A 23137-nucleotide genomic window follows, 5' to 3' on the forward strand; every position below is an offset into this window, starting at 1 on the left:
GTGGGTCCGCCCCTAAGATGTAGAGTGTTTTTCATAGGGTGTGAAGTGTAGAGTGGTAAATAGTGACTGATGAAATGAATTTTTCTAAACAAAAAAAAAAAAAAAAAGTGGGTTATTCAAAAACAAAATAAATTTGGAGGCTGAGCTTTAAGTTTTTTTTTTTTTTTTCTTTTAAGAAGGTTAGATAAATTCTATTTAATTGATCTAAAGAAATTATAAATCATTACAAGTTTTGGCCAAATATCTGTTTTATTAGGGGATATTTAGGTGGAGGACCTTTACCAAAATTTCTTTCCAATGTTAACGGAAAACACATTATCAAATCCTAGATTACCATGCACATTATCCAATTTATTTTTTTTTTCTTAAAAATTTCAATAATATTTATAAATAAGAAATACATTTTTTATAATGTATAATTGATATTATATTTGAAGAAATATAACAAAATCATGTAAGGGTAACATGACTACCTTGTTGTGGTTAGGGTAACAGCCACCACGAGTTGCCTTACAAAATTTCAACTTAGGTTTTAAAGAAAACTGAGGTCTATTTTGGATTCAGAAAGTATTTCATCTCATCTCACTCATTATTACAATTTTTTTAAACTTTTACATAAAATATAATATACAATTCAACTTTTTCAAATTTTAAAATAATAATAATATTAAAAAATAATATTCTAATAATATTTTATTTAACTTTCATATTTTATCTAAAATCATCTCATCTTATCTCTAAATCTAAACTAGTCTTAAAATAGATATTTTAAATTAAAAATAATAATTTATGCAATTTTCAAACGTATAAATTTTGCATAATTTATTTAAAAATAGTGACAAACAACTAAAATTTACATTAAAAATTCTATTTTTTAAAACTGTGGACTAATTATTTTTTTAAATTGATTGTGAAAGATTTGCAAATTTTAATTTTGAGAAATAGTGGTGCTACACCAACCGGTGGATTCCACCGATGGGAGCTATTGACAAGGCCAAATGGCATTTTTTTTTTAATTTTATATATATCTTTTATATCTTTTTAACATTAAAAAAAATTCACAATATTATTAAAAAATAATTTATTAATTAAGTAAAAAAAAAATAATAATAATCCGATGGATTCTACCGGTGGACTAAGCATTATTCTTCGAGAAAAAAACTTGGCCAATAACTTATTCCGTTCCCGGTGAAGACTTGCATCGACCTGCAGCCAAACACTGAGTCTGCTGCACAAAACTCCTACTTTTTGGACTTTGGAGACTCCCGAAAGATCCGAAACCCCGCATATGAAAGCCATCGAGCCACGCGCTCATCCCCTTCATAATGCACAGTCGCTCGCCATGGCCAACTACAACCTGAACACCGATTCTCCCATCTCTCGTCGCATTGTTCGTGCCTTCTTCGACTTCCTCAACTCCGGTTCTCTCTCTCTCTATCTCTCCCTCTCTCTGTTTTTGTCTTCTAGTTCTAAACTAATGAATCTCTAATCAATTATATGTTTAGATATTGATTTCCTTTCTGGTTTTTGTGCATTCTTTAAAGGTATATTTTTGCTCGAGTATGATCGTTTATTCTGATATTATTTCCAGCATCGTTCTTCGGGATTATCATTCTAAATAGAGTTGCAAAATCGTACTTAAAATCTAGCTCATCTACATACTTCAAGCCTTTCATTCGGAGAGATTGGAATAGATGCTAGAGCGTTGAGACTTTAGTGCCTTATAATGAGCCATTGTTGTGTCACTGTGTGCTTCGCCGTTTGTGCGATCAAATTTTCGTTGATCGTTAAGAGTAGACATTTCGCTTAGAGAAGTTTAAAAAAAAAAAGCCTTATCTGGAGATTTTTTTTTTCCTTTCTGGTTAGTGGGTGCATATGGCTTTGTATTTTTTGTCTCTTTACTTTTATATCTTTTCTTTGAATGAAAAATCTCATCTTTAACTTTTAGATGCCTATTTTGATGGTGGTTTGTTACCTTTAGGACAGTTGAACCTGCTCCTGGTGTTGATCTTGAAGGTCTTGAAGTTGCTAGGGAATGTTTAACAGAGGCGTTTAAGCTCAATTCATCTTCTGTTGATGACCATATAAAGCCCAATTTGTTGGTTGACTTATTTCATTCATTGGAAGCAAATGAGCATCATGAAGCTCGAACTTATACTGCTCATGGCACAATCTTGGAGGATGCTCGAACTGATACTGCTGATGCTAAGCTTTCAGAGGCATCAAATTCTGTGGTTCTCTCTTTCTCTCTCTCTCGTGTGTGTGTGTGTTGTGCATGCATCATGTTATATGTTTTTACACACACACATTGTTCTCCTAGTCTGCTTTTGATAATTAGTCATCCTAATGTGTGCCTTTAAAGATGTTTAGTTTAGGTGCTGGATTTTTTTTTTTCCAAAACATGGGAGTAAAATGGCTTGTAGTGGAGCTCTGAGTGCTCATTAGAAATAGTACTGATGTTTTGAACCATTTCTTGAGGCAATGCCCATGGAATTCTATGATACTTAAGTTTAATTACTGTTGATTTGAGGAGGATATGATGGACTCTAATTTGGTAACTGTATTTGTTGTTAGGCCTAATCGACAAAATTGATATGATTATATAAATTTTGCCATACTTTAATATATTCATGAAATGGTAGAAAGTTCCCTTGTCTGTTAATATGTTTATAGGTGATATTTACCCTGTCTGTAATGTTTTTTGTCATAGTGTTGGAGGATTTGAATTGATATACTATAAATGTTTACATTTGGTTGATGATGTTGTGGTGTTAAAATTTGTGTCTTACATTCTGCTTGTTGATTTTCCTTTCTTTGGTTTTATCTGAGGTTATAATTTTGATGATGCTGCAGAGTTGCATGCATTTGGAATTAATTTTGTTTCTGTTATCATGCAATGCTTCTTGAATTTGAGTTGTGACTTTGTTTCATGTTTTCCAACTCAAGCAGGGTGAGGTTGGGACGAGGAAACCTCTAGTATCGGGTAGGTTAATGTCTTCTTGTTTTGATGCTGAAGTTGTTGCTTTCTGTATTGATCTTCTCTTACTCTGTAGCTTTCTCATTGTATGGTATTTTAAGGTATGACTTTGTTATAGAATTTGCTGGTTTTTTTTAAAAATTCTGACAACACAAAGCCCCTATAGGAAAAACTGTGTTGCGTTTTTTTTTTAAGAAAGAAACTTTTTTTTAAGAAGCACAACAGTGCAGCCCAAGTACACAGGTGTGTTGCATTTATAATGCCTTCGATTTTTTTGGTCCTAAACAGCCTAGCTTCGACAAGCTATCAGAAACACATTAATTATTCTGAATATTGTTAGTAGTCATATGATTGACTATTTTTATGTGTTGCACATGGGGCTTAAGTAATTTTTCTTGATAAGTAGAAAATTTTATTCATAATGGAAAAGTAGGCTTCACTATTTTGTGAAGAAAGAGGAATGGTTGCAGAAGAGAAAGTCTTAGATTCAAGGGATTTTTCTGGATATTTAAGTATATCATTCTTATGTCTAATTGAGAAGACTTGGGGGGAACTAGCTAGGAATAGTATTTTGTAAGTACTGCAAAATTTATTAAAAGTGCAGAAATCCAATTACACTAGAAGTATATAAAAGGAGACACCGAACTAGCGAGAAGAAGATGAAGGGAAAAAGTCCTTAAAAGTCTAGAAGGCTAGAGAAGTGGGAGCTGTTGTGATAGAGATTGTTCTATAGTATGGTTTGTAACTCTGTCACCATCCTCTCACGGTCTTTAAAAGTTTGGGCATTGCATTCTTTCCAAATGCACCATATTAAGCCCGGCGGGACCATCCTTTAAACGTTTTAATTTTCGTGACTTTCCCAAAGATTTCACCAACAACCAACGACTCCATCACCTTTAGGGGAATAACTCACTTGATCCCAAGTGTTAAATATTGCTCTGCCCTTTAAGTCCTTAGCCAACTCATAATGTCGCAAATTTCCCCATTTTGTTTGCACATGCAATGCCACTCCATTACAACAATATGCCTCTTTCCCAAATTTCCATCGTCAAGATCTTTTCTAAGGCATTCATTGGTTCATTCAAACTAGAAAATATCCGTGAAGTAGTAGATGGTCAACCGACTCTCCACTCTTTTTGCACATATAGCACCAATCCATGACTATGATTTGACATTTCTTTATGTTGTCTAGAGTAAGGATCTTCCCCAAGGAAGTCGTCCATACAAAAAATGTTGCCTTTATCTTCCAAATGCCTCTCCATGGTAATGGATTTGTATTGTGCATTGTCATGGCTTGGTAGAAAGAGCAAACTATGAACTTCCCTTTCTTAGAGGGCTTATCTTGTCTTCGACTTCCCCCAACAAATGGGTGGAGTACACTAGGTCATAGAACTCTGAAAAAGCGTCAATTTTCCAATCTTGTGCATCTCTGAGGAATGTAACATTCCATTGGGGAATACCATTAGAGAGTATTAAGAGGTTTGCAATCGAGGCTTCTTTTATTCTTGCTATACGATAAAGGATAAGTTTCCCTGAGGGCCCTATCGCCACACCATACATTGTGCCAAAATTTAATTTTGAATCCACCACCCACCCTAAAGCGGATATTTCTTGAATGTGTCGCAACCTCTTCTTATATGCTTCCATAACCCCACACCATAAGGCCCACTCACCTCATTGAAAAACCATCGTCCCCCTGGTTCACCATGCTTTAATTCGATGACGAATTTCCACAAGGCCCCCCTTTCATTGTGGTATCTCCATAGCCATTTGCCAAGCAAGGCTTTATTGAAAAATTGCAAGTTCCGAACACCCAAACCTCCTTGAATAGGAGAGCATATTGTGGTCCATTTCACCAAGTGAAACTTAAACTCATTGTTTATCCCCCCCACATAAGAAGTCACGTTGGAGATTCTCCATGCAATGAGCCACCTTGGTGGGGAGAGGAAATAAGGATAGGAAGTTGGTTGGCAAGTTGGAAAGAGTACTTTTGATTAGGGTGACCCTGCTACCTTTGGATAAATCCATCCTCTTCCTACTAGCCAATTTCAGCTCAATTTTTTCTAGAACATTATACCAAATAGATATCGATTTGAACAAAGCACCCAACGGGAGGCCAAGATATTTCATAAGCAGTTGAGACATCTTGCATCCCAAAATTGAAGCCATACCCTCCACATTAGGAACATCCCCCACCGCAACTACTTTTGATTTGGCCAAGTTCATCTTCTACCTTGATACAGCTTCAAAGCATAAAAGGAGAGCCCTCAAAGCTTGAAGTTGATTGTGGCAAGCCCCACAAAAGATTAGGGTATCATTGGCGAATAATAGATGGGATATGTTGAGAGTGCCAATATTTTCCTCCTCCACTAAGAACCCATATATGAAACCACCCTCCACGATGCCTGAAATCATCTTGCTAAAAACTTCCATCACAAAAACAAAAAGTAGCGTAGATAGATGGTCACATTGTCTCAAGCCTTGTGAGCTTTTAAAGAAGCCTTTTGGCATTCCATTCACCAATATAGAGAAGCAAGTTGTAGAAATACAAGGATGGATCCATGTACATCATTTCATATCAAAGCCACATCTCTCGAGCATGTAAAGCAAGACTCTCCAATTTACATGATCATAAGCTTTTTCCATATCTAAGTTGCACAAAAGTTCTGGCTCGCCAGACTTGAATTTACTATCCAAGCACTTGTTGGCAATAAGCACCGAGTCGAGAATTTGCCTACCTTTGACAAAGGCATTTTGAGGCTATGATATTAACTTCTCCATCACCTTGCTTAATCTTTTCACCAAAACTTTGGAGAGAATCTTGTACATCCCGCTCACCAAGTTAATATTCTTTTACCTCTACAAATTTAAAATGGATTAAAAAAGACTTACATTTTGTTGCCTAGTGTTGGTACCGTTTGGGGAAACTGCTCAACCATCAGATAAGAAGAAATTGTTTGATGCCCCTGTATTATTTGAATGTTTTTGTATCTATTTTGTTTTGAGGTATTGCTGAGATTTTGGTAAAGAATACTTTCACAAATAAGTTGGTTGGAGGTGTTCATAGATGTTAAGACTTTATTCTACAATGTAATTGAGCTGGAGATTGGTTTAGAATTCTTCCCGCATATTTATAAATTTTGTGCTAATGTTTTTTTATTGACAATGTTGTTGGTAGGTATGTCTAAAGATGAACTTTTTGGACAATTCTTTGCTGCACTTGAGAAAATCCACTTTTTCAGAACCATGCCTGATGGAAATGATGACCCAGTCCAATTGGAGAAAACAACCCGTTTATTTCAGGATGCTTTATCTGTATGATTCATTCTCCTGCAAACCTACATATGTTGTATTCAATATATGGATTTGTATGCTTATGCTGCTTAAGATTATGGATCAGCTGATTATTTTAGTGTAGTGTGTAGTCATAAAAATATTGTTTTTGATAAGTATGTAAAATATAGAACTACAAGGGATTTTGCAAGATGTTATTCCGTGTGCCTTGGAAATGCTACTAAAGCAAAGTGACTCAACTTCCCTGCACAAAACTATGAGAATGGAAAGGTGTGTGGTCTCAAAAGCACAATAATCTAAAGGTGAGACCACTTCATTGTCATGACCAATGGGAATTAAGGGAATTCATGCCAAACAGTCTAGTGATTTTGGAGTTGTTAATATATATTTCTCAGACGTTTATTGTTATATCTTATAAAAAATAATATTTATTTCTTAGACGTTGTGGGCTTATCTTTGGTAAATTTAGGAGTAGTTGTCAAACATATGAATCTTGCATACCATCTCAGTTTTGCCCCTTGGGTTTTAGTCAACTTTAGTGTTTGGTCATCCAGTTCCCTCATGCAGTATCTCAATAGAATATCCATGCTTTGGATTCACCTCGACATACTAAAATGCTGCTTAACTGTAAATCACATGGTTGGAATTCATAAATTGAGCAGTTCATTCACTAACAATATATTGGTTCCAAAAAAACTGAGTTGCAGCCCAACGGTTAAGCTCATTGCTATGGGATGGGAGTTCCTGGGTTCAAACCACCATCCAAGTATTTATCCTAAAAAATTTACCTATAAAAAAAAACAATATATTGGTCCCTCTTTTTTGGTGAATTAAAAGGATGTTGATGGGAGTTCATATTTTTATAAGGAGGATGTTGTGGTGTGATTTTTCCCCTTATATTCCCTTGGTGGCTTCATTATTCATGGGTCTTATTGATTTATAGAGTTCGCCCCTTTCTCTGGCTTCTTAGGGTTTATACATCGCCTTCCCTCATATCTCGTCTCTATGTTTCTACGTCACTAAAAATAGAGAAAAATGTTTTAAAAAACACAAATCCTGCTTCATCTTATCTTCTCTACTTTGTCGGTTGAAAGTCTTCATCATCTGGTCAGTGTGGATTCGATTCAGTTCCCACATTACTCGTTCCCTTGAAGCAATATTGAGAGTGTTTCTTCTTTTCAGAATCTCTTCCTCAGTCTTTTCCTCTTGTTTCTTTGGGAGAACACATGAGCAACTATATTTCTCTCACTTTTTCAAACAAAAAGGATTGAATCTTATTATGTATTTTTAATTACCTATCAAAAAAACTATATCCTCGGGCTAATTCTAATACAATTTGGGACAAAGTCAAGTCATCCCTTACCTTTATGCATGGAGTACACACTACACGTGTCAATACATCCTAGAAGTGAGGATATGCTCTAACATGAGAATTAATATATTTTTTTGGCAAATCCTTATTGGTTGCCTTTAGCCTTTTGTAGTTCTAAAGATCACATACACTCTTAATGTCTGGCATCAGGGCCTTTGTATAGAGGAAAAGCATATGAAGTCTTTCTTTGTAGGAGGGAGTTTCAGCAGAATTGAAATAGAAAGTCACTAATGGATTATTCTACAGTATACGCCCATATTCTCATTGTTCTCATGGGTCATGTGTCGTGAGCATCTTGATGAAAACATTGAGGAGCGTGATAATTTTTATTGGGTCTAAATTATATTTAATGGGCCATATTGGATGAGTCCACAGGCGATAAATTATTGAAGTGGATTAAGAGTTTTAATTAGGCTCAATAACTAGGTTAAATCTCATTTATTATTAAACGAGTTAGACTCCTTTTAGAATTTAAAGATCGGTCATTAGAAATTTATTTCAATTTAAAATCATCACTGATTGAAGTCCCTTACGCAGTCTTAATCACTATCAATCCTACATTGAATTAACTACTAGATTATATTTTTAAATTCAAATCTTAGATGATCACGACTGAGTGTTCAGCATATTAGTGTCACTACATGTATTGACCGAGTCCAACTCAAACTCGTTGGCATCCTCTCCCAAATCTCTATAAATATCTCCCTTTTGTGTCTTATTTGGAAAAAAAACCATAAACCTCCATAAGTGTAGCAGCCGAACCCAAGATATCCAGTCCACCACCGTGATCGATTGTGTCGGAAATTTAATAAAACAACACTACAAGGTAAGTAGCTTGATTATAAATTAGGATTAATATACATTAGCTAGTTATATATAATTATTAAAGTCAGTTCTTTGGAAGCCAGTGTTTATGTACCACGCATGTCATGATATTTACAAGCACGTCATTCATCATGTTTCATTTTGCATATTATAGTTATGTATATATTATGCATCTCATGTATAAGACACGTAAGCTTTCATAAGATCGAGTGTAAGATAAACTCAGAACAGTTAATTAGATAATCATTCAGATGCATGGTACCAATGCAATTTAAGGGTGGATGTACAAGCCACAAATCTAAGCGTGGTCCACCATAATATGCTAGAATACTATTAGCGGCTCCCTTTGTGGCCGCGAGATGTGGGGCTGGTGCACAACCTTGCACACAGGGTTAAGTAAGATAAGTTAGATAAGCCAAGATAAGTCATGCATGTCATAGCATACGTATGAACAATCATGATTTTAAGTTCTCTGCACGAAATATTTTATGAAAAACCTTATGTTAAGTATGTATATGTTATGATGAGTTTTGTATTGAGTCATCGACTCATTTCAGTTGTTTTATATTTTTAAACCACCCCAAGTCAGAATATTTATGAAGCTAGAGTTGCAGAATGAGACTTAGTCCAGGGAGACGTGGCAGTGGCCTAGATCATGTATGGAGATTTGAAGTTATGATTTTTATAGCACAAACTAATAAATGCTTCCTCGCACTCTCTTTTATGATTTCAGTATTTTTAATAAAGAACGATTTTTATTTTTTGTGGAATCTTTGTATCTGGCGTAATTATAAAAAACAAATATATTTTTAAGTTAGGTTCAGTAGTAGCACTCCGGCTCCCGAGAATTTTTAAAAGTGATTTTATTATTAACCATGGGAATGGGGTGTTACAGGTTGTTAATGTTGTTTTTTCATCTATATTAGTTTCCCTTTTGTTGAATGCAGTTGAATTGTTAAGGGATCTGAAATTAACATGGCGTGATTGCCAATATACTTTTTTGTTGCTTGATTATCAAATCAAGTAATAAGCTGTAGGCTATAACATCCTGGGTTCGATTATGCATAATAAGTTCCTTTCCTTTAGATTACCTGATACACGACTTTGGCTTGTGGGGTTGTGTATCTGGGATTTATTCCCTAATGGCGGGTTCAAAGGACTTTGCCTATGTGAGATTCCACATCATAACCATTTGAGAACCTGATTTTATACACGGTTCTTGTTGAGTCTACCACTCTTTTCTTCCTTTTTGATCCTTTTGTTGGTTGGTTTCCAATATTTAGTGATGTACTTATTATGTTCTTTTTTAATGGTTTTCTGCTATGTTTATTCCTTCTAAACATGTCATTTAAGTTATGTAATTGTTGATTTCCTAGTTCTTTTTATTCTTTTTCCCCTATAATACTTTATTGACAATTCTTTTCACTTATCAAACAAATAATACTTTATTGACAAAAATTTTCTGTGCCACATTAGGAGTTGGAAAGATCCGGATGCCAGACATTGGATATCGACAACCTAGCTGAGACCTTAAAATCACAAGGTGTTTTTAAGTTTGCAAGCCTATGGTTGTGCTAGCTTGTGCTTTTCATGCCTATATTTTCTTGCTCATATTTCTCTTAAAGAGAGTTTGTGAGAATTGAATTTTATTCTCCCTCGTGCAGAAGTTGTGCTAACTCTCAGTTACATGTATTTCCAATGAGATATATGCCATGAAAAATGCTATCCAAACATTTATATATGCCTTTATGAATGTGAACCTGGGGGCTTTTTTTTTTTTTGAAATTATGTTTTGGTCCATCAACATTCAATGATATTGCTCTCCGTGCAATATGTTGTTGAAAATATCTACATTATCTGATTAAGCCATCCGCTTGCTAGATTTATTATGTAAAGTTTTCTGTGTGCAGGTAACAGGGCCATGCAGTCAAAGCTGTATTCTGATGCAATCGAGTTGTATACTTGTGCTATAGCACTTCGCGAAAATAATGCTGTCTACTACTGTAACAGGTACTCTACTACTGTTTAGATTTACTAATCTTTGTTGTCGTAGCTGTATGCATTGACATTAGTTCTCACAGAGTGGCTCACATTGAGTGTTGTTCTTTTGATTATGTCTGTATGTTTGTGTAATTCTTCAAAATTTTAAGCCTGGAGTATGGGATAAATACAATTTACATCCTCAAACTACTAGGAGTTTTGCTGTACCCCAAACTACTAAAACTGACACTTTTCACCCTACTATCAATATTGTTCCACGTCCCCTATTTTTCATCCATCCTAATGTTCAACATTGAAAGAATATTCAAAGTGTTAGGTCTTGGTAGTTGGAAGGTGTAGTGGGTCAATTTTTGGTACTTTGGGTACAAAGCTGTACTGGTCTCCTAAAATATAGAATAATTTTCAACACTGCGATGCATGTCAACCACTGTTTTTAAAACTTGATGGAAAAAGTCCATTCCCCAGCCAACCGCATCTTGCCCAGGAAAAAGAAAAAGTCCATTCCCCAGCATCAAATCTAGATACCGCACCAATGAAAGGTAGTCTAAATTGGGGTTTATGTAATATTGATGCTGTATACATAAGGTTGTTCAGATCGTATACAATGCCAAATGATGGTAAAGTCTGTTGTAAACAATGAGAAAAATAAAGATCTAAAGGTGAATTAGAATTCTAAACCCAACCTTCCACGTCAAGGTGACCCAAGTCATCACACCATCTAACCTCCTCCCCCACACCCCTCCATCCCTCCCTCCTCCCCCACAACACACACCATCTATTGTAATGTCAATATATCTCAATTACGAAGAAGAGAAAAAAATTCAAAGGACATCTGCTGTTTACTTGATGACATTTAGCAGGAACTTCAAGTGCTTAAAATTTATTGCTGTAATTAGACAGTCATGCCTTGCTTGCTGAAAACTATTTCTTTTTATCTGTTTGCCACAATTTTAAACTTATTAGATTTTTGTATTCTTTAGAATGCAAATATAGATTCATTAACATGATGTGTGAAACTCAGAGCTGCTGCTTACACTCAGATCCACCAATACACTGAAGCAATCAGAGACTGCATGAAATCCATTGAAATTAACCCAAGTTATAGCAAGGCATACAGTCGTCTGGGTTTGGCTTATTATGCACAAGGGAACTACAGTGATGCTATCAATAAAGGATTTAAAAAAGGTTGGTGACAGATTAATTTCTTAGTGCCAGTCATTGCGTAGTACTTTTTTTTATAATGCTTTCAGTTTTTTCCCTGCATCCCTGTTGGAGGAAAGTAGAGGTTGAACTATAACAATTAAGTCATTTATATGCATCATGCATGCATACTAATGTATCAGTTGGGGATAATTAATAAAGGGATTTTTACTTATCAAAAAAATTAATAAAGGGATTTTCCATTGGTGGTGGTGGACTCTCCTAGCATACGATGGTGGAATCCTTATAAATCCAAAACTGTTCAGATAAAGTCTGCAAGTCTTAATGGAGGACAACTTCAGACTTCCTTGAAATGATTGAGCAAAATGATCTCTATCTTCCCTTATATTTGAACAGTTGACAGATGAAAGATAAAATGCTATGCTTATTTTTTGAAAACAAAACTCTTATGCTCATTTTTTATTAACAAAAATTTTGCCTATATTTTCAGCTTGTTTTCTCTAGGGGCGAATGCAAGGAAAGTTATGCCAAACTTTGGTTCTTTGATGCCTAGTTTGTTTGTGTGTCATTTGTGTTTGGGCTTGACTCAAGCTCAGATGTCTCTGCATGAGCTTATCATTATCGTGAAAAGGGTATTGAAAGCTTGAACTTGATTTTAATGGTGTAATTAGTTAGTCTCTCTTCTTCTTGTTGTTTTCCCCCTTCTATTGGAGATATAACGAAGAAATATGTCAACAGAGCATAACACGACTAATAAGAAAGAAGGGGACTAAATATACACATGTACAGAAGTGAAGCATGTGACCTATTCGTTTCCCTAGTAACTGTGCGACTTGAGTTGGTGATGAGTTCAACCACCTTGTCAAGTGGCCTAAGACCTGCACTTTAATTCATAAAGCAGTTCAAGGATTAAAAACTTAATCATGTTTAACAAGGCACTTTTGGGCGAATGGCTATGGAGGTACCAGGTATGCCATGGAGAGGGAAGGCCTTGTGTCGATCAATGGTGGAAGCAAAATTCGGTAGCATGTGGGGGGAGGATGGGCTTCAAATGAGGTTAATCGCCCTTTTGCTTGGAGTGTGGAAAAATATCAGAAGGGGATGAGGAGATTATTCTCGTTTTATTAGTATGGGTTGAAAGTTAGATTTTGAAATATGATGTCGGTGTGGAGATCAACCTATGAAGATGGTGTTCCCGGTATTGTTTAGTAATTCTAGCTGTAACGAGGCTTCGGTTGCAGCTCTTGAGCAGTTGGACAATATACCACGATGGAACAGTACTTTATCGGATCAGCATTTGATTTGGAGACGTATTTATTATTTTATTGAGAATATTTTGTAAGGATGAGAGGGGGGGGTTAAAAATTGGTTGGATTCCTACCAAAACCTGTCCTTTGAGGTTAAATCCTTTTACCGTACAGTCAACCCTCATATACAGTAGATAATTTGAGAAAGGAATGGGTGATAATATGGACTGGTGTTGTATTTGTAGGCGGAATGATCACTTCTTTCATCAACTTTTAATGGTGGTTGGACTCACCTATGGGTAGCCCAAGTGGTAAGGGCGAACTTGTTTGCATGTGCCCCATGTCACTAGTTTGATTCCCCTTGGGATCAAACTGCAATTTAATTGGGAGGCCATAGTGGTGGGTTGCTGTGTTAGTCTCCCCGGGGTTTAGGTTCCATGGGTGAGTCCTAAGGGCTCTGCCGTGGGGTGGTTCCCCCCCGTCATAGACAAAAAAACTTTTAATGGTGGTTGGGAGTTAAGGGTATTGATATTTCTTCTGTTTGGGTTCAAATGGGTTATATCCCAAGGGGTCGGTGGAGATACTGGCAATATCCTTTGGGAAGACGGTATCATTGAAGTGTGGAGGATGTTTCTGCATATGCGGGGACCACAATTTCCGCATATGCAGAAATTTCCTAGTTTTCTAGAATGTTTGATCTCTTTTGCTTTTTCCTCTATTAGTTAGCACTTAGCAGAGCGGGTCTCTTTTATACATCAAAGTTTCAAACTTTTGTGGAGGCTTGAATTGTACGTAGCCCTTGTTATTTCTCATATAAGATCCAGTTATCACATGGCCATATTAACTTTTCCTGTCAAATTTAGTAGAACATCATCCTTCCATATCTCATCTCATTAATCATAATAGCCAGTTACATGTCCGACACTGTATTTGAGACAGAATTGTATGAGTGAAGAGAAAACGTACTCTCTAGATGGATGTTCATTGAATTTATCCTCTTTTTTTTTTCCTGAATCTTTAACAATTGCTTTATGGTGAGCCGTTAGGGCTCATTTGGATACAGAAACCATCTTATCTCATCTCATCATTACAACTTTTTCAAATTCCCACACAAAATATAATAAACAATTCAACTTTTCAAATCCCAAAACAATAATTTTTTTTTTCCTGAATCTTTAACAATTGCTTTATGGTGCACAGTTAGGGCTCATTTAGATACAGAAACCATCTCACTTTATCTCATTTCATCATTACAACTTTTTCAAATTTCCACACAAAATATAATAAACAATTCAAGTTTTTCAAATCTCAAAACAATAATATTATTAAAAAATAATATTCTAACAATATTTTATTCATCTCATCTCATCTCACCATCTCATCTCATCTCACTATTCTAACGAGCCCATCTCTATTTATAGAATCATGCACCTACACATTCTTTTGTTTTGAACAAGTTCATCTACATATTAAAAAATGCTGTCTCTAGAATAATATTTGAATAATCCTTTAACTAGGTAAAAGACATGTCATGTTTGTCTAGTCAGTAGGGTTGATCGCCAGTGGGTTTCTTCAACTCCTCTCGTGGTCTGAGACAGGGAGATCCGCTTTCTCCTCTTCTCTTCCTTTTTGTCATGGAAGCACTCAGTAAGATGATTGAGGGTCTGGTGGATGGTGGGTTGCTCCATGGTTTCTCGGTGGGGAATGGCAATCTCCACATTTCTCATTTATTATTTGCTGATGACACGCTCATCTTTTGTGGTGCTCATCTTGGACAAGTCCAAGTGTCTTGAGGGCGCTTCTCCTTTGCTTTGCTGCTGTGTCAGGTTTGAGCATTAACCTTGCAAAGTCGGAAATAGTGCCAATGGGGGCTGCCCCTGATGTGGAGATTCTAGCTTCCACCTTGGGTTGTAAGATATCATCACTTCCTTTGAAGTATCTCGGCTTACCGTTGGGTGCGTCTTTTAAATCTGAAAGGATTTGGAACGTTGTAGTCGAAAGGGTGGAGTGCAGATTGGCTGCTTGGAAGAGGCTTTACTTGTCGAAAGGTGGTAGGTTGACTTTGATTAAAAGCACTCTCTCTAACTTACCCACCTATTTCTTGTCTTTGTTCCCGCTTCCTGTAAAGGTGGCTAATCGCATTGAGAAGATTCAAAGGGATTTCTTATGGAGTGGCTTGGGGGAAGAGTTCAAATTCCACCTGGTTAATTGGTCTACAATTTGTAACCCAATATCGGGGGGAGGGTTGGGGATTTGCCACTTGATGAAATTCAATCAAGCTCTTTTGGGTAAGTGGTTGTGGAGGTACCAAAATGAAAGGGAGACACTTTGGAAGTCCGTTATAGATTCTCAGTTTGGGGAAGCTTGGGGAGGCTGGTGCTCGAATGAGGTACGAGGTTCTCACGGAGTGGGTTTGTGGAAAAACATCAGAAGCTGTTGGGGGACCTTCCGGGATCATGAGCATTTTGTGGTAGGTGATGGTTCGCGTGTCCGTTTTTGGCTTGATATATGGTGTGGCAACCACTGTTTACAAGATACCTTCCCTGCCATCTTTGCTCTTGCTAGAGTTAAGGAGGCTTCGATTGCTGATATCTTGATCTTTTCAAATGGCGCCCCTCAGTGGAATGTGGATTTCATTAGGGCAGCTCATGATTGGGAACTGGAGTCTTTTACGGAGTTCTTTGCGGCTTTATATTCCGTAAGTATTTCAGGCGGTTCCGGAGACAAGATGCTTTGGAATCTTACTAAGAAAGGTACTTTCTCTGTCAGTTCTTTTTACCATAAGCTCACGAACCCCGGTTTGTCAATGTTTCCGTGGAAGAGCATATGGAAGACGAAAGCTCCTTCAAAAGCAGCTTTCTTTGGACAAGATTCTCACTACTGATAATTTGAGGAAACGTCGGGTTATTGTCTTAGATTGGTGTTATGTGTAAAAAGAATGGGGAGTCAGTTGATCACCTGCTTCTACACTGCGAGGTAGTCAAGGCTATATGGGATGACGTCTTCTTTAGAGTCGGCCTGTCTTGGGTTATGCCTAGTAGATTGGTGGACTTTCTAGCAAGTTGGAGAGGCCTCCATGGTGATTCTCAGGTAGCGGCAATTTGGAGATTGGTACCAATATGCATGTGTTGGTGTCTCTGGAGTGAGAGAAATGCTAGATGTTTTGATGATCATGAGAGAACTTTGGCTGAGCTTAAAGCTTTCTTCTTTAAGTCATTGTTCCTATGGGCGGGGGCTATAGTTTGTATTGGATCTAGTGTCCATGATCTTCTCCTTTCTATTGTAACCTCTAGCTAGGCTTTTTCATGTATACTTCCTGTGTACCTGGGCCTTGCCTAGTTCTATGAATACAATATCTTTGATTACTTATAAAAAAAAAAAGGGTTCCTCGTCATAAAAAAAAATATTAAGAACAATCCTTCATTGGGTATCAAAATAGGTCTCTTTTTTCAATTATTGTTTTTGGCTCGATTAAGAACTGTAGTAAAATTATCTCTAATTGTGAGATTTTGCCTTTTCAGCAATGGAATTAGATCCTGATAATGACTCTGTCAAGGAAAATATTCGGGTTGGTTCTTTTATTCCTAATTCTTCTTTTTCCTCTTCAACTTTATCTTTATCATGGCATTGTTGTTACCAGGTTGCGGAGCAAAAACTGAGGGAAGAGCAACAACGTACAGAACATGATCAGGTACCTAGTTTCTCAACTAGAAAAGAATTGCAGGCCACCTTAAAATCATTATTAAATGACGCTTTTTTGGATGTAGGATATGACATTTCGCTAGTTTCTCGACTAGGATGTGATATTTTTACTTAAGCTTATTTGGTGTACTTCTGCATATATACTGAAGTTCTTTGGCCCTTGTTGAACTCACTTAAAGCTATGTCTAGATCACCTCAACTCATCTCAAACAATCATTGATGACTCACTATTTTTTCAACTTTTCATAAAAAGTTAAAATCAATTTCAACCTACTTCATACATTCAAACGCACATCTCAACCTGTTTACATTCAAACACATCTCAATGAAACCTACAAAACATTACAATTCACAAATCAACTCAGATCATTTGAGATCACCTTAGCATCCAAACGCAGCTAAATCATACTTCCGCACAACTTTTGACATCAACGACAACACAATGGTTCCTTGGGATCTCTTCCAAATGCTTTTCTGAAACACATTTAAGCATTTGTTGTCGTCCTTTGTATGTTTTGCTAATGTTAACCATGTTTCACCAAGTTCTGTGGAACTTATCCTGTCCCTTATCCTGCACAGAATACTTCTTCAACAAGTCGTGGAGATCAAGAATCCGAAAACCAGTCTACAAGAGGGCAAAGGAGTCATGCTACACCTTCTCAATTTACGTCCATTCCATTTGGCACTACTGCCTTCCCTGCTGATTTTGCAAGCATGTTTATGAACATGGCTGCAAGTGCCGCAAATGCATACCAGGGACAGAATTCTCGAGACGGGCATGAAGAAGACGGCCATGTGAATGGAGCCGAAGATCCTGAAGTAAGAATAGGGGGGAATATCAATTTGAATTTTGGAGAACAAATGCCTGAGGAGCTGACAGGAGCTTTGAGATCTGTGATGGAGATGTTCACAGGGGCAGCATCCCATCATAATTCACAAGATACCACGGAAGGAAGACCGCCACAGAACTAAAATCTTCTTCCGAGTGTCTTCGAACTGGAAAATTATTAGATATTCTCGAAGTACGGATAACGAGGTATCTTCGAACTTTGGAAATATCTAATAATTACTCTTTAGAACTGTATAAGTAAACTCAACTCTCACGACTTTTTGCATCGTTATTATTCTTTTTCATTTTCTTTCTAGTACGAAATTGTGTCAAATTTGACGGACAGGCACCAACCTTTCAGATGAAAGCAGACCATTATATATAATTGTCCTCATTTTTTTATGTATATAATTCGTTATTGTTCGGCAACCCATCATGCATGCTTGCTTGCTTGAAGGTCGTTGCATCCTTCCAGTACTCTTAAATAGAGAATCAACCGCAAAATCTTTTCCACTTTGTTCGTATGTGTCGTTGTGTCGTTTTCTTGTTGGAAGGGTGGGTTCACTTCTTGGACTATTACTTGTCTCAGTCGTGTCCCCATTATAGTCATTTATAAGCAGCTTCTAATGCATGCCTTTCATCTCTCTCTCTCTCTCTCTCTCTCTCTCTCTCAAACACAGCAAAATGCAGGAATAAGAGTACTATTCGGCTGCAGAAAAATACCATATTGACAAAAGTAGATTTACATATTTTACAATATCACAGACCGTATTAGTTTACGTTTTTGTTTTTATAAGATGATTTGAAGTGCTTATTGAAAAATAGTACTACATCTTTTAGTCATGATCATTCTTTCATTATCAGTACTTGATTCACATTTTAAGTAGTGGTTGTATGTTTAAGTAATTAATATATATATATATATATATATAAAATGAATAGAAAAATTGTTGTAAAATGAAGTAACTGAAGCAAGAGAGATGATGATGTCATATGCGTTGCATGCCATAGTCACTAGAAAATTATGAAAGATGAGAAGACGAGGAGGGAGGGAAAAGAGGAAAGGAAGTTAATTACTTACAGTGGTCTTTGATGAGGTGTGACAAAACAATGTGCATCTAAAAGGTTTCATTGACTCTCGGGCTACTCAGAGAATCCCTTTTTCATCTTTGAACCAAAGCCAGTAAAGCTGCTTCCCTTTATTCTTCTGACAATCTCCACTTCATATTTGGTGGATGAAAGGCTTTGCTTGCTGGGTCCTCCCTCGCCCACTCTACTGATCTTTCCAGCTTATACCTTACCCACAAACTCTCTCTCTCTCTCTCTCTCTCTCTCTCTCAGACTCAGATACATGATACATCCTTTAATTTTATGCATGCCTTCACCACTAGTGCTGTAAATTAAGTACCATAAAAACATACTAATGTTCTTTTATATATATTTTCACAAGAAGTACTGCAACATGCACGTACGATGGTGAACATATATATATATGATATATGTTAAAAGTCAGTACTCCTAAAAAAAGAAAATTGATACATAAGGTCATGTTTTACACTTAATTTGCACTATGAACCTTTAAAATTTATACACATTTTCACCCTCAAACTACTAGAAACAGGAAAATTAGCACTCTTCGTACTAATCTAATATAAGCACGAGTAATATATATATATATATATATATATATCTACAAGAAAAACAAGTATTTGTGATGAATTATTTGCGATAAAAACAGACTTATTTTGACAGGAATTGAAATAATCATTTTCGCTAGAAATAATTGGTCATAAATAAGCTTTCTTGTAGTGTATACACAAAAAACCCCAATGCATGGTACAATGAAACATATATAATATTGAGTAAGAGTACACTAATTATAAGTTTTTATCTCTGCCTGGCCTCTTGATCATTTATCAACATATATATGCATTTCTTTTCATATTTTCTTGGTTACTTTTCTCGCAACGTACCGACGCATGTTGAGTTCATCCATCGACAAGGGATCATGATGGAGGGGGAGCAGTCCTTCCGATCTTTCCTCCCTAGCGCCTGCATGCCTTCCCTTGTCGGCTCCTTCCATTTTCTCTCTTTTTTTTTTTCTTTATTATTTTTTCTTTGAGAATTTGGATCATGTACACCTAGCTAGCTACCACGTGGACCATGCATGCATCGCCTTGTCGAGTACGTGATGTTTCTTTAATTTACAGATTATTTCATGTAATTCTCCGGTCCCTTCGTTTTTAGTTTTGGTCGAGTACGTAGTACTCCCAACGACATTAATCATCAACCGGCCGGACTTACATCTTCAGAACTATATATATTATATATCTAGATCGAGTACTGGCTCATCTTTTTTCATGTTTCATTAATATTGGCTCGTGTTCTCACTATAATTCTCTCGCTCATATATATATATGCTAAAATCTGATCTTGTACTACTGGCCGGCTTTCAAATAATATTATTAGACCCTAACTCTTCCATTTATATATTATGTGCTGCATGTCATGTTTAATATATAATATATGTATATAATAATATCTTAGAGAATAGGACGTCTTCTTGTGCAGTTGTTGATGACATACATGAACTTGGGTGAAGATTCATGTCCCGTCATTTTCGTCCACTCCATACGTATAAGATCGCTAGCTGTTCCAACCTCCGATCGATGCGGTCCTGTATATATACGTAGCAAATCAATGGTCCCAAGACTAGCTAGCTAGCTAGAGCTAGCAGCGTGCTTGTTTAATTACACTAATTGGGACAAACTACGTATATACCTCAAGTACTAAAGGACATAAATAATTAAACAAACAAGTTAAGCCTAGCTATATAGCTAATTGAACATTTGCACATAAATTATTGACCATTTTCTAATCCATGAAATCATATCATTTATATATATATATATATATATATATAAAAGCAAAAACATTCGATATGGCTCTCTGCACTTCCTGCATTTTGTGTGTTCAGAGAAGAAGGAACAAGATATTCTCCCACTAAAGACAACGATACGACAAGTTTTCTAGCACTGTTTATGGGCCATTGTTCTCCATTTGTTTCCCACTTTGTTACACCTAACATGCAGCATATATCCAAAATAACTCACAGCTAGCTTATAAATGCTTTTTCTGATCTATACATTTATATATATATATATATATATTTATATATGATCTACCTTTTGGCCATCCATTTCTGAAACCGGAGCGCATTTCGACATTCCTATTACAGACTGTCATCTGCATTAAAAAAAACAATGGAATTAAAAGAGAAAGCGGGAAAAGTAAAAGGACCCCCACAAGATTTCAAAGCAAAGAAAAGCACATTTTTGAGTGATAAAGTTATTTTGACTTTACCATCTCCACAATATATATATATATATATAGATAACTTTACAGTCACATTTGAGCATCAACCCAGTACATCAATCCAATTGGTATGAGAGAGTGAAAAGAAATCGACTGTTTTCACTTCGTACAAAACCTTTAACCTACTTTATTCCATGGTGGTCTTTCTCTTTGTCAGAGTCCTTATCCAACTCTTCCTGATCACCTTCACTCCCTCCACCTTGCTGCTCACGTGGCACACATTGCTCTTGTTGGACCTTTTCCATCTGATGAGCTGGAACAGGTGACCAATCCTCTTCCGCCACCTGAGTGAGGCACGCGGTTTCCCATGTTCTACTACAGACTTGGTGGTTGCCGTCTCCTTGGCTTCTTTGGTGAACAAGGCCGGGTGATTCCGAGATATGTTGCAGTTCTCTAGAGGGACCTTAGAAGAAAGTACTGGATTCTTCTCCCACGAGGCCGCACCATTGTCTCCAAACTTGATAGATATAAATGAGTCTTCAAAAGCTAAATTGCGAGTGTGAAAATGGATGCCAAAACAAGAAAAAATATAATTAAAGAACTTATACGGACAAAAAAAAAAAAAAAATCGTTTCGTTCATATATATGGAAATTAACTAAAAGATATACATGTTCTTTGAACCCAAATGTGGTAAATCAAGACCTGAATTGCACAGATCCAAATAACTTATACCTGCATTTCATGCTATTATTTACTGTCAATATTATATATCTAGGCTAAGGGATATGGGTCATGATCCGAGAGAGATCCCTCCTAGATCTCATTGCATATATATATATATATAAATCGGCAATAGAATGTTCTTGCTTGTCTTCACTACTATTTTGTCAAAAACCCTGAATTCGAAGCGCATCGATGATTTCAAATATCCTTCTTTACAAGTCTCTTGGTTTGTATTTTCAAGATTTAGCTAGCAGACATGATATTTTTTTTTCGAAGTTAGTTAAACTATCATGATTTCTCAAAAGTCGTCTCTCTATATCATGTGAGTATATTCCTATTATTCCATAAATTTTAGACCCAAATTACTCCTAACACGCACAATGCCATTCAAATTTTCTGTTTGCCACACTATCTCTGTGCTGCTTTGCTCTGACCATAACTTTATCAGTATACAAAAAGATAAAAGCAAGCAAAGGTTGGAAATTTTAAATCTGCTACATATAATAGTAATGGAAACTTGTGATGATCGTAAGTTCACAATGGCAGGAATGATAAGAGGATCAGTAGCAGTACTAATTAAATAGCAATATATACCTTCTTGACTAGTGGAGGCATCGTGATCTGAGTGCTCGGATTTCCAATGCCGGAACTCGAGTCGACTGAGAAGAGAGCCTCCGAGAGCAAAGATCTTTGGAAGAGTGATGTGTGGCATTCTGTGTTTGGAGGAGCTTTGTGCTGATCTACGGGTACTGCTGCTTCGAGCTGCAGAGGAAAGGTGGTCTTGTTTTGAGGCCAAGATTAGGAGCCTCTCATTCAGGCACAAGGGGCAGACCCCTATTTCCACTTGTTTGGGATGAAAATAGCAGATTAACGAGTTTTCTTCTCTGTAACCATTCATGTTATAGTTGAGGAAAGGTGAATAAGAAAGCACGTACAGTGGACTGTGGAGAACACAAAAAGAAAATATTTGAATCTGAAGGAGTGATCAGTGACTTTGTTCTGTGAATTTATATGGTGGAGATTCATTTTATAGTACACAGAAAAGTTGAACATATATGCATATATGGCCCACAAACAAATCAATAGCCCATCGTAGTAGTAGTAGTAATAATAATAAATAATATTTTTAATTTTTGGTGTTACATTATTTAAAAAGAAATTAAATAAATTTAAAATCTACAAAAAATTATTTTTATAAAAAGAAGGTAGTAACATGAGAAGTGTAATATTGCTTAGGTGATTTTCTTTTTGAGTAATGCTATGAAAATCGATGATGAATCTATAAAATTTGATCGATTAGTAAAAATGTATTTTTTTTTTATTTTTTTATTTCTTATATATCTTTAAATATTTTTTAAAAATTAAAAAAATCAATTTATTAATAATCACTTCCTTAATTCTTAAATAAAAAAAAATTTTATCAGTAATTTTTAGCAATTTTTTTAGAATTTAAGGTATTTTCAGAAGAGAAAACAGAAAGAAAAACAAAAGAACTGCCTCGTCATGTACTTATTAAACCCATTTTTTATCTTGGCTCAGTTCTCAAAGCGAGGGTGAGGGTGAGGGTGAGGGTGAGAGGTGTCTGATATCCAGTGGCTAAAGAGGAAGGAGTTCTGAAGAGTATCATTTAAAGAGGAATGAACTTCGATTGCATTCCCTGAGAGAATATATTCTGTCACTTTAGTTAACC

At 36.2% G+C, this 23137-nt stretch overlaps 2 protein-coding genes across 6 annotated transcripts; one reads left to right on the forward strand and one right to left on the reverse strand.

Moving 5' to 3' along the window:
- Positions 1 to 1240: 1240 nt before the first annotated feature.
- LOC108984897 (small glutamine-rich tetratricopeptide repeat-containing protein) lies at positions 1241 to 17810 on the forward strand. Of its 4 annotated transcripts, none has more exons than XM_018956985.2 (10): positions 1241 to 1421; positions 1987 to 2234; positions 2947 to 2983; positions 6156 to 6292; positions 9945 to 10011; positions 10379 to 10478; positions 11491 to 11654; positions 16399 to 16445; positions 16518 to 16568; positions 17159 to 17810. In XM_018956985.2, the coding sequence occupies exons 1-10, from the start codon at positions 1289 to 1291 to the stop codon at positions 17549 to 17551; spliced, it is 1377 nt and encodes a 458-aa protein (XP_018812530.1). In that variant the 5' UTR covers positions 1241 to 1288; the 3' UTR covers positions 17552 to 17810. The 4 variants fall into 4 exon arrangements, with proteins under 4 accessions (XP_018812530.1, XP_018812532.1, XP_018812533.1 ...); XM_018956987.2 differs by having other exon boundaries at positions 1987 to 2231; XM_018956988.2 differs by having other exon boundaries at positions 1987 to 2231; positions 2950 to 2983.
- A 2547-nt stretch (positions 17811 to 20357) lies between these two features.
- On the reverse strand, positions 20358 to 22428 carry LOC108984896. Of its 2 annotated transcripts, XM_035686801.1 has the most exons (4): positions 22042 to 22428; positions 20910 to 21260; positions 20594 to 20654; positions 20358 to 20489 (listed from the first exon to the last, which is right to left on the reverse strand). In XM_035686801.1, exons 1-2 carry the CDS (start codon positions 22343 to 22345, stop codon positions 20911 to 20913), a joined length of 654 nt encoding a protein of 217 aa, XP_035542694.1. In that variant the 5' UTR covers positions 22346 to 22428; the 3' UTR covers positions 20358 to 20489; positions 20594 to 20654; position 20910. The 2 variants fall into 2 exon arrangements, with proteins under 2 accessions (XP_035542694.1, XP_018812528.1); XM_018956983.1 differs by lacking the exons at positions 20358 to 20489; positions 20594 to 20654 and having other exon boundaries at positions 20698 to 21269.
- Positions 22429 to 23137: the final 709 nt, after the last annotated feature.

The sequence above is a fragment of the Juglans regia genome, chromosome 16, assembly GCF_001411555.2.
Source record: "Juglans regia cultivar Chandler chromosome 16, Walnut 2.0, whole genome shotgun sequence".
NCBI classification, from domain to species: Eukaryota; Viridiplantae; Streptophyta; class Magnoliopsida; order Fagales; family Juglandaceae; genus Juglans; species Juglans regia.

Coding starts and splice junctions, on each gene's coding strand:
- LOC108984897 (XM_018956985.2), top strand. CDS start 1,289: ATGAAAGCCATCGAGCCACGCGCTCATCCCCTTCATAATGCACAGTCG. Junction 1,422..1,986: donor CTTCGACTTCCTCAACTCCG/GTTCTCTCTCTC, acceptor CCTTTAGGACAG/TTGAACCTGCTCCTGGTGTT. Junction 10,479..11,490: donor GCTGTCTACTACTGTAACAG/GTACTCTACTAC, acceptor TGTGAAACTCAG/AGCTGCTGCTTACACTCAGA.
- LOC108984896 (XM_018956983.1), bottom strand. CDS start 22,345: ATGAATGGTTACAGAGAAGAAAACTCGTTAATCTGCTATTTTCATCCC. Junction 21,270..22,041: donor TGCCTCCACTAGTCAAGAAG/GTATATATTGCT, acceptor CTCGCAATTTAG/CTTTTGAAGACTCATTTATA.